Genomic DNA, 14,138 nt, shown 5'->3' on the forward strand with positions numbered 1-14,138 from the left:
ACCTTGTTATGCCATGTATTGCTTTGTGGTGAGTGGTACAAGCTCACCAACATGTCTACTTATCATTGTTTTTGCCATGCACTGTTATTTTCACTGTCTGAATCTGTTTATGAAACTTGCTATGTTTACATGGGTGCCATCATATCTTCTGTGCCTTTTTGGCTCATGTTCAGTAAGGGACATTTGTTATATGCTTTGAGTAGAATCACGCCATGCCTTTGTTTTCTATGATCTGTTCCTGTAGCATGTTGTTTGATAGCTCTTTGCAACCTGATGTTATTTCTGCCATGTCCAGTAATTTCTGCTAAGTCTGTGAACTGTTATTATTTGTAATATGGCCATGTCCTTTTGAGCATGTTGTAGTGGTTTCTGGAGATAGCTCAGTGTTCATGTTTTGTCATGATTTACCTGTATTTCATGCCCATGCCTTTTGTTATCATGTTGGAGTGCTGTAGCATATTTCCATGGTGCTTGCAAGATGCCTAGTTGCTGTTTTGGACAGATTGTTGCTATATCTTGTTTGGAGTGTATATGTTGCACCGTTGCTCCGTTTTGAGCATGCTCTATATGAAACTTGCTTAGTATTGCATGTAGATTCATGTTATCATGTTGCATCCATGCCTTGAGTGTGTTTGCTTGATGTTTGAATGCATTTTGCATCAATGCCATGCTTAACTTGTTTTGCTCATATCTTCTAGGCAGTAGCTCCGAATTAAATGAACTTTATATGAAACTTGACTAGAATTTCGTGTAGATCATCTTGGTGCATCTTAACTTGATGTTTAACAATTTGAACATAAGATTTATTCAGATCTGGACCAATTTTGAAATTTGCATATGAGGACTTACCGGATTTGTTATATGTTGTTTCCGGCCTCATTTAAACCTGCTTTGATGTGTTGCTCTTGTATGCCTCATCTCTTGCCATGAGTAGCTTCATGTAGCCTTGTCATGCATCATACTTGGTTGAGCATCATGCCTTGTTCATGTGTGGTGTGTTTACCATGTGTGATTCTTCTCGATAGTTCCCGTTTCGTTGCGATCGTGAGGATTCGTTCGTCTACGCTTGGTTCGTCTTCGTGGCTTCATCTTCTTCATGTACTCGTTCTTCTTCCTAGCGGGATTTCAGGCAAGATGACCGTCACCTTGGATCTCACTACTATCATCGCTATGCTAGTTGCTTCGTTCTATCGCTATGCTGCGTTACCTACCACTTGCTTATCAAGCCTTCCAAATTGCCATGTCAGCCTCTAACCTTTTCACCCTACCTAGCAAACCGTTGTTTGGCTATGTTACCGCTTTGCTCAGCCCCTCTTATAGCGTGGCTAGTTGCATGTGAAGATGAAGATTGCTCCATGTCGGATTATGTTTATGTTGGGATATCACAATATCTCTTATATTATTAATGCATCTATATACTTGGTAAAGGGTGGAAGGCTCGGCCTTATGCCTGGTGTTTTGTTCCACTCTTGCCGCCCTAGTTTTCCGTCATACCGGTGTTATGTTCCTTGATTTTGCGTCCCTTACGCGGTTGGGTGATTTATGAGACCCCCTTGACAGTTCGCTTTGAGTAAAACTCTTCCAGCAAGGCCCAACCTTAGTTTTACATTTGCCTCACCTAGCCTTTTTCCCTTGGGAGTCGCGCATCCCGAGGGTCATCTTTATTTTACCCCCCGGGCCAGTGCTTCTCTAAGTGCTGGTCTGAACCGAGTAGACTGCGGGGCCACCTCGGGGAAACTTGAGGGCTGGTTTTACTCGTAGGATGTCTCATCCGGTGTTGCCCTGAGAACGAGATATGTGCAGCTCCTATCGGGATTGTCGGCGCATCGGGCGGCTTTGCTGGTCTTGTTTTACCATTGTCGAAATGTCTTGTAAACCGGGATTCCGAGACTGATCGGGTCTTCCCGGGAGAAGGAATATCCTTCGTTGACCGTGAGAGCTTATAATGGGCTAAGTTGGGACACTCCTGCAAGGTATTATCTTTCGAAAGCCGTGCCCGCGGTTATGTGGCAGATGGGAATTTGTTAATGTCCGATTGTAGAGAACTTGACACTTGACCTTAATTAAAACGCATCAACCGCGTGTGTAGCCGTGACAGTCTCTTCTCGGCGGAGTCCGGGAAATGAACATGGTTTCTGGGTTATGTTTGACGTAAGTAGGAGTTCAGGATCACTTCTTGATCATTAATAGTTGACGACCGTTCCGTTGCTTCTCTTCTCGCTCTTATTTGCGTATGTTAGCCACCATATCATGCTTAGTCGCTGCTGCAACCTCACCACTTTACCCCTTCCTTACCCATTAAGCTTTGCTAGTCTTGATACCCATGGTAATGGGATTGCTGAGTCCTCGTGGCTCACAGATTACTACAACACCAGTTGCAGGTACAGGTTTTGCGATGATCATGACGCGAGAGCGATGTTACTTGTTTTGGAGTTCTTCTGCTTCTTCTTCGATCAGGGGATAGGTTCCAGGTCGGTAGCCTGGGCTAGCAGGGTGGATGTCGTTTGAGCTTCTGTTTGTGTTTTCATCCGTAGTCGGATGTTGATCTTATGTATGATGTATTGTTGTATTCTTGTGGCATTGTATGCCTTGTATGTATCCCCTTATATTATGTAATATTGATGTAATGATATCCACCTTGCAAAAGCGTTTCAATATGCGGGTCTATCCTTGGTGGGACCTTCGAGTTCCTCTCGGATAGGGTCGCATATTGGGCGTGACACCTGGCCCGAGGCCCGACGACCTTTTTGTTGATGGGGCCAGTCTTGGGCCTGGATTCTAGGCTCGGGCCTAGGTTTTCTCATCGGGCTTTGTTAGGCCAGGCTCGAGGCCCGTCCCGGCTGGATGGCCAGGTATGCCGCCAGGTGATAATCGGATGCCGCCCAAAATAGCGGTTCGTTAGAGCTTGAGTGCCTTGGCCATGGAGCGCCGGCGGCCGCATGAGTTGTTGTACCCCGTTGACCCAACACCTCAAGCAGTTGCCTCTACTCCAGCACCACGGCGACGAGCGCTCACACCGGGCACTCCTCTGGCGATTTCTGCAACCAGAGCCGTGTTTCTGAAACGTGGGTCATGTTGCAATTCTTGGCCTCTCAAGCTCTAACGCCGGGCGCTCCTACGTCACTTTCTGCAATCGGGGATATGTTTATGAAACAAGATCCCTGTTGCAAAAGAAAAGATCTTCACCATCGAACCACTTTTTTTTCTTCTGAAACAAGACCCTGTTGCTGAAAAAAAAACTTCACCACTGAACCTTTTTTTTCTCCTAAAACAAGACCCTTGTTAAAAGGACTTGTGGCCAACGTGAGCGTTTGATCAGGATTGATCCGACGGCTACGCAGGCGGCGAGTGCTGCGCGTGCATCAGCCGGCTGAAGGGTACCTTTTCCATATATAAATGACCTTCGAAGGACTAAATTCACCCAGTAACCTTAAAAAAAACTTATTTGGGGATCTGACCCCCTCATTGTTGCCAAACAATTAAGCGTGTAAACTACAAGCGAAGGCGCCTTACATGAAGACGCTTTTGACTGTGGCCGACGACTATTCACGAGTGTGGCATCGTTCCCTTCTCTCCCGCCTTTCCGTAGAGCATAGTCAACTTGAAGGACCTTAAGCAAATAACATAACATACTCTCTCTCAGTTGTGCAGGCAATCTGCTCCACTCTACTCTCACATTTAAGATATACGTATATCTCAGAGACAATTACCAAGACAACATTCTCAACCCTAGCCATTTCAACTAAGCTAAATAATGGAAATATACATCTACGTACTGGTAACTCATCTGCACATTGCAGCCAACGAATCTCTTTCCAGTATCAACTCCTTCAAAAGCCAGACATTTCTTCGGCCTTTGCTTCTATAGGATGTAATTCGGTACATCATCCACAACACATGGTCACCAACGTCCTTCCACGACGACATGGTCACCAACGATGAGAAAGGCACCGGCATGGTCGAGTAAAGAGAGGAGAACGAGCTGGAGAGTGAGGGAGAGGAGTTCTAGAGCCAAAGATCGTAGTTCTCGAACGAGCACTCGAAAAGATTCTGGAGGATCCTCATGATTAGGTATTCTTTTTCCCTGGATCGTAGCTGGTCAGCCGTCTTGAGTCGTTTGACCCGGTCGGAACGTCAGACTCTAACGTCCGCGAGCACGGGCGCCGTCTGTCGGCTGCCGACGTGGCCCTGAAGGGTGGGCCCGTCTTGTCGTGAAGAAAAGGGATCTGGCATCCTCCCCTCCCCGGACTGGACCGGCGGCTATGGAGTGGCATCTTGGCGTGATGGGAGCGGAGCATCTCACCCTCGCCCTCACACCACCCGTTCACAAAGCCAACGTTTCTAAGCTTTTTGTCCACTGCCAGAGGCCTTTGCCCCACGCCCATCTCTCCCTTTTCTTGTGTTCTATCCTTGTTGTATCCTTCTATATATGCATTGCAATCACACTGCACGGCACACACACATGTCCCTCCTGGATAACCCCGCGCCGTTCTTGGCTCATTCCTTAGCTGACAACCTTACCCCTCCTTTGCTTTATCATCATCATCATCGTCATTGTCAACAACCCATCATCATCCTTAACACTCGGCGTTGGGAGGGATTGGAGGAGTGGTGTTCATTGCGGATCGAGGAACGTATACATTGCCGCAGCCAGCATGCAGCTACACATCTTGCCGCCGGCGTGGGTGCCATCGGGCTACGGCCACGCGTGCTCTCGTCGTCAAAGGTACTCGATCGATGTCGCTTTCTATCGTGCTTTTCGCGCGCGCGGCGCTGGTTTCCCTGTCGTACGATGTTTGGTGTGTAACGCGATTACTTGTGTGGATGCACCATATGTGATCAGTCAACGAATCAGGAGTTGATAGGATCCGGATTTTCGGAACACACAACACATTAATTAGTAGGTGAGACAAGAACAAATGATCTGTCAACGTCTCTAGGCCCTTTTTACAAAACGACACGACATGCCATTTGTCGCCAAGAGGAGTCGCAGTGATACTGATAGAGAAAAGGGTATTACTAGAGAGAAGGCTAGGCTTAAGATTTTTCCTTTTGGAGCACACAACACGTTAACTAGTAGGCGAGACAACGGTTCGTCAACGACTATTTTTTTGGCATCAAGAAGAGAAGGAACCCGAACCTATATGAAGTTCACTTTAGAACAATGATGTAGCTTTCTTACCAGATCCCAAAGCATCAACTATACAAAAGAATGCTTCTGCAGTTTAAAGTCATGTCTGATGATAGAAAGATTCTCGACCTACTATTGTTCTCGTTACCGTCAGTGTCACTGCCATCGTTCTTTCATCAGCTAATAAAATCCTAGGTGAACTTAACCCAATCTCAGTCTGTATAGCTTGAATTTAATTTACAATCATGTAAACTGGACCTGCAGCTGAAATTTGGTAACATGTTAATGCACATGGAGGCATTATTATTCTAGTTAATTCAAAATGAATGTGATGTCTTACGCTGGATACATTTAATCATTCGTGTATTTCGACGTAACTGCAGGGTTGCAAACGAACCTTGTCAGAAACGATATTCAGATTCTAGAACGGACTGAGGAACCATGTGAACTCGACGACTACTGTGTGATTCCCGGGACAGAGTTCGAGCATGCACTGGTCGACCAAGTGAGGATGATGCTGGGGTCGATGAGTGACGGCGAGATCAACGTCTCGGCATACGACACCGCCTGGGTCGCTCTGGTGCCGAGTCTTGATGACAGTGACAGCCCCCAGTTTCCCACCACCCTCCGGTGGATTCTTGACAACCAGCTCCCAGACGGCTCCTGGGGAGACGCTGCCCTGTTCTCCGCCTATGACCGGGTCATTAACACCCTTGCCTGTGTCGTGGTTCCAACAAAGTGGTCTCTTGGCGCTCATAAATGCAGGAGAGGTATTGCAAATCTACAAACTGATACACACCACTGTTCTGCTAAAGTACCAAATGAAGCAAGGTCTTTCAACTAAATGTATGCATGATGCATCCTGGTTTTCTTTTCAGGGCTCTCTTTTCTGGAGGAGAACATGTGGAGGCTAGCGGAGGAAGACCTGGAGTCGATGCCCATTGGCTTCGAGATTGCGTTCCCTTCTCTCATGGAGGTGGCCAAGAGCTTGGGCATTGGGTTCCCGTATGACCACCATGCTCTGCAGCGCATATATGCCAACAGAGAAGTGAAGCTCAAGAGGTACCCCATATATCCCCTTTCCTGCCAGAGATGCAGATTACTTCACAGTTTTCCCAGGTAATTATTAATTACTTCCGTAGGATTCCGATGGAGATGATGCACAGGATTCCAACGTCGATCCTGCATTCCCTTGAAGGGATGCCCGGGGTGGACTGGCAGAAAATCCTCAGGCTCCAGTCTAGTGATGGGTCCTTCCTCTATTCTCCTTCGGCTACAGCCTGTGCTCTCATGCAAACCGGTGACGCGAAATGCTTCGCATACATCGACAGGATCGTCAAGAAATTCAACGGAGGAGGTAAGAGATCCATGACCATTAACTGCACTGATATTGGATGGGATTGAGTTCTTTTTTTGGGTAATTCCTGATCCCGTGTGCATTGTTCATCTTGATTGGCGCATTTCAGTTCCCAATGTTTATCCTGTCGATCTCTTTGAGCGCATCTGGGCCGTCGATCGGTTGGAGCGTCTTGGAATCTCGCGCTATTTCAAGCAAGAAATCAAACAGTGCCTGGACTATGTTCATAGGTTTAATTTCTCCTTCATAACTGTGTGTTGTTAACAATAACATGGTAATCTTAAACTTTTGGTCGCTTCATGTGGAAAGTTTCTTCTAACCTCTATACTCTCTCTTTAGGCACTGGACTGATGAGGGGATTGGCTGGGCGAGGAACTCCACTGTAATAGACGTGGATGACACATCTATGGCATTCCGGCTGCTGCGGCTACATGGATACGATGTCTCCCCGAGTATGACCTCCTTTTCCCTGCAAACTCAAATATTGTATAGTGCTGTACATACTCTGCAGAGCAATAATAATTATTTCATGTCACAAACAAAACTGACATTTTGATTCATTCACAGGTGTATTTGAGAAGTTTGAGAAGGACGGGGAGTTCTTCTGTTTTGCGGGGCAATCAACGCAAGCAGTCACTGGGATGTACAACCTGAACAGGGCCTCTCAGGTAAGGTTCCCCGGAGAGGACTTGTTGCAGCGTGCAGGGAGATTCTCATATGAGTTCCTTAGAGAAAGGGAAGCCCAGGGCATGATTCGAGACAAATGGATCATTGCTAAGGATCTACCAGGCGAGGTAAACACGTCCATCCTGCCAATCAATCGGCTTAGATGGACTAGGAAGTAAACATAACTCTCACAATCTCTGGCTTGATTGCTGACGACACTTTAGAGTTAATTTTTTTTGAAACCCCTAAAGAATTATACTCCATATACAATATGACTATTTTAAACACTCTTGTTAGCATATTAAAAAAAATTATTATCTTATTTTTGTGAAACAAAATAACCTTATCTGGATACGAACAAGAATATAAATACCTTTATTTATGATTATAGGTAAAATATACACTGGACTTCCCATGGTATGCAAGCTTACCGCGTGTAGAAGCAAGAGTCTACCTAGATCAATATGGTGGTGATAATGATGTCTGGATTGGAAAGACACTCTACAGGTAAAAAATGGTCCCAGAGTTGATATGCTGAATGGTTTTGACAGGATGCCACTTGTGAACAACAACACGTATCTTGAGTTGGCAAAGCGTGATTTCAATCGCTGCCAAGTCCAACATCAGCTAGAGTGGCATGGCCTACAAAAGTACTCATTAATCTCACGTAACATCTTGTTAGTTACGTCCTATTTTTCCTGCATAACATGTCTTTCTATGTATTTAGGTGGTTTACTGAGAATGGCCTCGAGACTTTTGAGGTGACTTTAAGAGATGTTTTGAGAGTTTATTTTCTAGTCGCCGCTTGCATTTTCGAGCCAAGCCGTGCCACCGAGCGACTTGCATGGGCCAAGGTGTCAGTGCTGGCCAACATTATTACTGAATACCTTCATAGCGATTTGTTGGGTAATGAAATGGTGGAACGGTTTATGCATGTCGGTATCTATGAAGGAAATGGTAATATATTATGGTGAGCACATTAACTGAGCATCGCTACTCAATCTAAACCATCACACCAACTAATACTAGTAATTTGGTAGATGGTTTCCACAGTGGACAATATATTACTATATTAGATGTGATACAAACATAAAATCCACTATATTAGAAATTAAGACCTTCAAACTTGCATATATAGCTTTATATTTTGCTTACGAGGGATGATGTAATCTTTAAACACTACTATTTAATCCATTGCTGTGCCATTATGAAAACATGGACTTCCATTTATAATGTCTTTTCATTTTTTTAATATGGTTCACATGACACAATTTGTCCATCCAGGCGTAAAGGAGATGCAAAAGAGGACATTCTTGTGGGGGCACTTGAGCAGCTTATTGATTTATTGGCACAAGAGGCACTACCTGTTGGTGAAGGACCAATGTACATCAGCAATTTGTTACGCTGTGCTGTAAGTTGAACGACCAATTGCCCCTTTTCTTAGAGTTATTAATTGCTAGAATGTTCTCTTGGTAAACATTCTAATATATTTCTTTGGGCCTCTAGTGGATCGAATGGATGATGCAACAGAAAAACAGACAGGATGACACCTGCATTTTAGGTGTTGTTCAAGCAGGGTCGTGCATGGTTCCCGATAAACAAACATGTTTGCTTCTAGTCAAAATTATTGAGATTTGTGGTGGACGAAGTGGTGAAGCATCATCGATGATAAACACCATGGATGGTGCTTGGTTTATTCAACTTGCGTCCTCTATTTGTGACAACCTTCACCACAAGATGTTACTTTCTGAGGTAGCTCTTTTACACTCAAATAATATATATTTTTGCCATATTTTCTAGTGAACTATGTGATACTCCCTCTGTTTAGTGATATTAACGCTCTTATATTTCTTTACCGAGGGAGTACATGGTTGATCGTGTTTTTCCCATTTGAAGAACTGAACACAATGACAGATCACTGAAGTATTCTCACCCTTTCTTGGTTACTTGCGTGCAATGAATAACCCACATGTGTAAACTCAAGTGTGCTCTCAAGAAAGCTCCAAAACATTAGGGATCTCATGCTAGTTTTGGCTTGTAAATTAGCTTATAATAACTTCTTTTAATTCGGTGCTAGAATTTATTTTCTTTTTTCGTATCTGCTCCATGCAAGCAATATTCCCATGTTCATACCAAGTATGAACCAACACCTTTTCGTTAGAAACAGAGCCACACATCAGACATCTATCAAACTAACTATGCAATTTATTTACAGGACACCAAAAGGAACGAGGCGACAATGAGCCACATGGACGAGAAAATTGAGGCGGGCATGCAGGAACTCACCCAGAACGTTCTCCAGGCGCAAGGCGATGGAGCGAGCAGCGAGACGAAGCGGACCTTGTTGAGCGTCGTGAGGAGCTGTTACTACGCCGCTAACTGCCCTCCCCATGTGTTGGATGGACATGTCTCCAAGGTCATTTTCGAACATGTGTTTTGAAGGAAAGAAAGAAGAATTTGTCATGCAATGGTAGGAATGGGTGGAGGTGGGATCTGTATGTGCTGTACATAGAAAATAATGCTGCAAGGAGCGCTAGTGGAAGGACAATTGTCAAGTTGGATTGATTGTTAGGTTCAAATGTGTCGCAGTTCGTGTTTGGTTATTTCTTGATCAGAGGATGCAACCCCGACTGCACAGCGCACTCCATTTTTGTTTTTGATGGGATCGCTCCAACTAAATGTACAAACTAATTGCCCGGGTGTTGCAACGGGGCATACACATTCTAATGGATTAACATCAATTATGTCTAATATATACCTTTATACCCTCTCAAAAATTATATATCTTTATAGAATATACCCATGTACATTAGGCGGTATTGTAAATTCAATTTACTGCTGAATAAAAAACTCGATTATTAATCTTGAAGAAATAAACCCTGTGTATAGAAGCAAAAGAGGGGATGACCGACGTACGTGTGTGGGCAGCGGGCCGTTTTCCTCTGGTTTCTTGCGTGCTAACCATGGTTCTGACCAAGGTTAAGCCTTGTGGCTTGTCACATCCCTTCAAAATAACTTAGATCATGATATGTCTCATTTGAAATATTAGGGGTCTTGGACAACCAAGAAAAATTCAGTGCCTGTGTGATACTATTGCTAAGGCTAACCCAGATTTTATTGCTAAGGCTAACCCAGATTTTATTGGGTTTCAAGAAACAAAAAAAGAACTAATTTCTGAGGGTCTCCTCAGGGCTGTGGACAAACAGAACCAGTTTACCTAGCACTTTCTACCTGCTTTGAATACTGCTGGGGGTATTTTGGTAGGCATTAGAAAAGATGTGTTTGAGGTAATTGGCTTTACTAACAAAAGATTTGGTGTGGTTTCTACCATTAAGTCTAAATCTGATAAATTTGTTTGGCAGTTAGCTGTGGTTTATGGCTCAGCTTATCCTGAATTCAAGGTGGATTTTGTTGCCGAATTGCATGATATCTTGGAGTCTGCCTCTTACGCTGTTTTGGTGTGTGGTAACTTTAATCTTGTTAGGCAACAATTTGATAAAAGTAGTGGGAATATTAATCCACATTTTACCTTTCTCTTCAATGACTGGGTTAATAGATGGGCTCTGTTGGAAATCCCCATCTCCAACAGGTCTTTCACTTGGTCCAATAATCAAAATAATCCCATTTTTGCAATTCTTGATAGGGTGTTCACTTCTGTGGATTGGGATGTTCATTTTCCTTTATCTTTCTTGATTGCCCTTCCTAGGGTGGGGAGTGACCACCCCCCCCTAGTTTTAGACTCTGGGGCTAGGAAAGTTACTAGCCCTAAGATGTTTAGGTTTGAAAAATGGTGGTTAGCTCAATTTGGGTTCTCCCAACTTGTGCAAGATGTGTGGGTTAAAAATGGTGATGCTAGATCTTCTATTGAGAATTGGATGTGTAAAACTAGAGCTCTTAGGAAAGTCATTAAAGGCTGGAGCATTAATATAGAGGCTGCCATGAAGAAAAAGAAAAAGTCCCTCCTTATGGAGTTTGATATCTTAGATGTGAAGTGAGAGCAAAATCATCTTTCTCCCTGTGAGTTTGAGAGAATGAATTTGATTAAGAAAGAACTGGATGATATTTGGAAGAAGGAGGAGACTGCCTTATGGCAGAGATCTAGAGACAGAAAGATTTTGGAGGGGGATCTAAATAATGCTTATTTTATGGCCCTAGCTAATCATAGACACATGAAAAATCACTTTTCTGAATTAAATGACCCTGATGGCCCCGTTACAACTACTGATGATTTGTTGGATGTTGCTACTAATTTCTATAAGAAGCTTTTCTCTTTTGAACAAAAACCTGACACATTTAGATGATGATTTCTGGGATGATTGTGACATGATCACAGAAGAGGATAGAGAGATCTTGGAGAAACCCTTTTCTGAGGAGGAGATTAAAAAGGCAATTATGAGTTCTTATGCTGGAGGGGCCCCTGGTCCTGATGGCCTGTCATTTATTTTCTACCAAACCTTCTGGGAGTTAATTAAAGATGACTTTATGTGGTTAGTGAAAGACTTTGAAAATGGTAATCTGGATGTTTCCAGATTAAACTTTGCTATTATTACCCTTATTCCTAAGGTTAGCAATGCTAAAGATATGAATTTTTTTAGACCGATCAGCCTGGGAAATTGTTCTGTTAAAATATTTTCAAAAGCTATGAATACTAGGGCTTCCCCTATATGTGACAGAATTATCTCTTAAAACAAGACTGGGTTTATTAAAGGGAGATTTATACTGGAAAGTGTGGTCATGGCTCATGAAGTGATTCATGAGATCCATAGAACTGGCTCTAGTGGCCTGGTGTTAAAGTTGGATTATGAAAAAGCCTATCATAAGGTGAATTGGGATTTCCTTGTGGAAATGCTTAAATCTAGAGGTTTTGGTGAGAAGTGGATAGGTTGGGTTTGTAGTTGCCTTCATCAAGGGACTTTTGCGGTTAAAATTAATGATACTATAGGTCCTCATTTTGTGGGAGGTAAAGGTCTAAAACAAGGTGACCCTTCCCCCCCTCTCCTTTTTAACTTAGTGGCTGATGATTTTTCTAAAATGCTGAAGAAAGCTACTAGCCATAATTTGATTAAAGGGCTTCTGCCTCATGTGGTGCCTGGTGGTGTGGTCAGCTTGCAATATGCTGATGACACCCTGCTTTTCTTAGATGCCTCTATTGATCATGGTAGAAACTTAAAATGGATCTTAGCTTGTTTTGAAAAACTGTCTGGTCTTTGCATCAACTTTCATAAAAGTGACTTACACACCATCAATATTGATGAGGAGACTGTTGGGGAACGTAGTAATTTCAAAAAATTTCCTACGCACACATATGATCATGGTGATGCATAGCAAAGAGAGGGGAGAGTGTGTCCACGTACCCTCATAGACCGAAAGCGGAAGCATTAGCACAACGCGGTTGATGTAGTCGTACGTCTTCACGATCCGACCGATCCAAGTACCGAACGCACGACACCTCCGAGTTCAGCACACGTTCAACTCGATGACGTCCTGCGAGCTCCGATCCAGCAAAGCTTCACCGGAGAGTTTCGTCAGCACGACGGCGTGATGACGGTGGTGATGATGCTACTGACACAGGGCTTCGCCTAAGCACCGCTACGATATGATCGAGGTGGATTATGGTGGAGGGGGGCACCGCACACGGCTGGGAGAGATCAACAGATCAACTTGTGTGTCTAGAGGTGCCCCCTGCCCCCGTATATAAAGGAGCAAGGGGGGAGGCCGGCCGGCCCCTGTAGGCGCGCAAGGAGGAGGAGTCCTCCTCCTAGTAGGAGTAGGACTCCCCTCTTTCCTACTCCTACTAGGAGGGGGAAAGGAAGGGGGAGAAGGAGAAGGAAAGAGGGGCGCCGCCCCCTTCTCCTAGTCCAATTCAGACCAGAGGGGGAGGGGCGCGCGGCCTGCCCTAGGCCAGCCCTCTCTCTCTCCACTAAGGCCCATAAGGCGCACTATTTCTCCGGGGGGGGGGGGGTTCCGGTAACCCTCCGGCACTCCGGTTTTCTCCGAAACCACCCGGAACACTTCCGGTGTCCGAATATAGTCGTCCAATATATCGATCTTTACGCTCGATCATTTCGAGACTCCTCGTCATGTCCGTGATCATATCCGGGACTCCGAACTACCTTCGGTTCATCAAAACACAAAAACTCATAATACCGATCGTCACCGAACTTTAAGCGTGCGGACCCTACGGGTTCGAGAACTATGTAGACATGACCGAGACACGTCTCCGGTCAATAACCAATAGCGGAACCTGGATGCTCATATTGGCTCCCACATATTCTACGAAGATCTTTATCGGTCAAACCGCATAACAACATACGTTGTTCCCTTTGTCATCGGTATGTTACTTGCCCGAGATTCGATCGTCGGTATCTCAATCCCTAGCTCAATCTCGTTACCGGCAAGTCTCTTTACTCGTTATGCAATGCATCATCCCGCAACTAACTCATTAGTCACATTGCTTGCAAGGCTTATTGTGATGTGCATTACCGAGAGGGCCCAGAGATACCTCTCCGACAGTCGGAGTGACAAATCCTAATCTCGATCTATGCCAACTCAACAAGTACCATCGGAGACACCTGTAGAGCACCTTTATAATCACCCAGTTACGTTGTGACGTTTGGTGGCACACAAAGTGTTCCTCCGGTAATCGGGAGTTGCATAATCTCAGTCATAGGAAGATGTATAAGTCATGAAGAAAGCAATAGCAGTAAACTAAACGATCAAGTGCTAAGCTAACGGAATGGGTCAAGCCAATCACATCATTCTCCTAATAATGTGATCCCGTTAATGAAATGACAACTCATGTCTATGGTTAGGAAACTTAACCATCTTTGATTAACGAGCTAGTCAAGTAGAGGCATACTAGTGACATTATGTTTGTCTATGTATTCACACATGTATTATGTTTCCGGTTAATACAATTCTAGCATGAATAATAAACATTTATCATGATATGAGGAAATAAATAATAACTTTATTATTGCCTCT

The 14,138-nt window shown here is 44.2% G+C and overlaps 1 protein-coding gene across 1 annotated transcript; it reads left to right on the forward strand.

Annotated features, from left to right (window-relative positions):
* The first annotated feature begins 4,964 nt into the window (after positions 1-4,964).
* Positions 4,965-9,594, forward strand: LOC123171483 (ent-copalyl diphosphate synthase 1, chloroplastic-like). The gene is made up of 13 exons (XM_044588967.1): positions 4,965-5,013; positions 5,515-5,901; positions 6,010-6,193; positions 6,274-6,488; positions 6,598-6,718; positions 6,828-6,940; positions 7,056-7,282; positions 7,546-7,661; positions 7,706-7,804; positions 7,882-8,124; positions 8,439-8,565; positions 8,661-8,906; positions 9,370-9,594. Exons 1-13 carry the CDS (start codon positions 4,965-4,967, stop codon positions 9,592-9,594), a joined length of 2,352 nt encoding a protein of 783 aa, XP_044444902.1.
* Positions 9,595-14,138: the final 4,544 nt, after the last annotated feature.

Source organism: Triticum aestivum, chromosome 7D, assembly GCF_018294505.1.
Source record: "Triticum aestivum cultivar Chinese Spring chromosome 7D, IWGSC CS RefSeq v2.1, whole genome shotgun sequence".
Classification (NCBI taxonomy): domain Eukaryota; kingdom Viridiplantae; phylum Streptophyta; class Magnoliopsida; order Poales; family Poaceae; genus Triticum; species Triticum aestivum.

What these genes read in the sequence shown, in the direction of transcription:
- LOC123171483 (XM_044588967.1), top strand. Translation starts at nt 4,965, where the DNA reads ATGCCATTTGTCGCCAAGAGGAGTCGCAGTGATACTGATAGAGAAAAG. An exon ending in CTAAGGATCTACCAGGCGAG is followed by an intron (nt 7,283 to 7,545) that starts GTAAACACGTCC and finishes TTATGATTATAG; the next exon opens with GTAAAATATACACTGGACTT. An exon ending in GGAAATGGTAATATATTATG is followed by an intron (nt 8,125 to 8,438) that starts GTGAGCACATTA and finishes TTGTCCATCCAG; the next exon opens with GCGTAAAGGAGATGCAAAAG.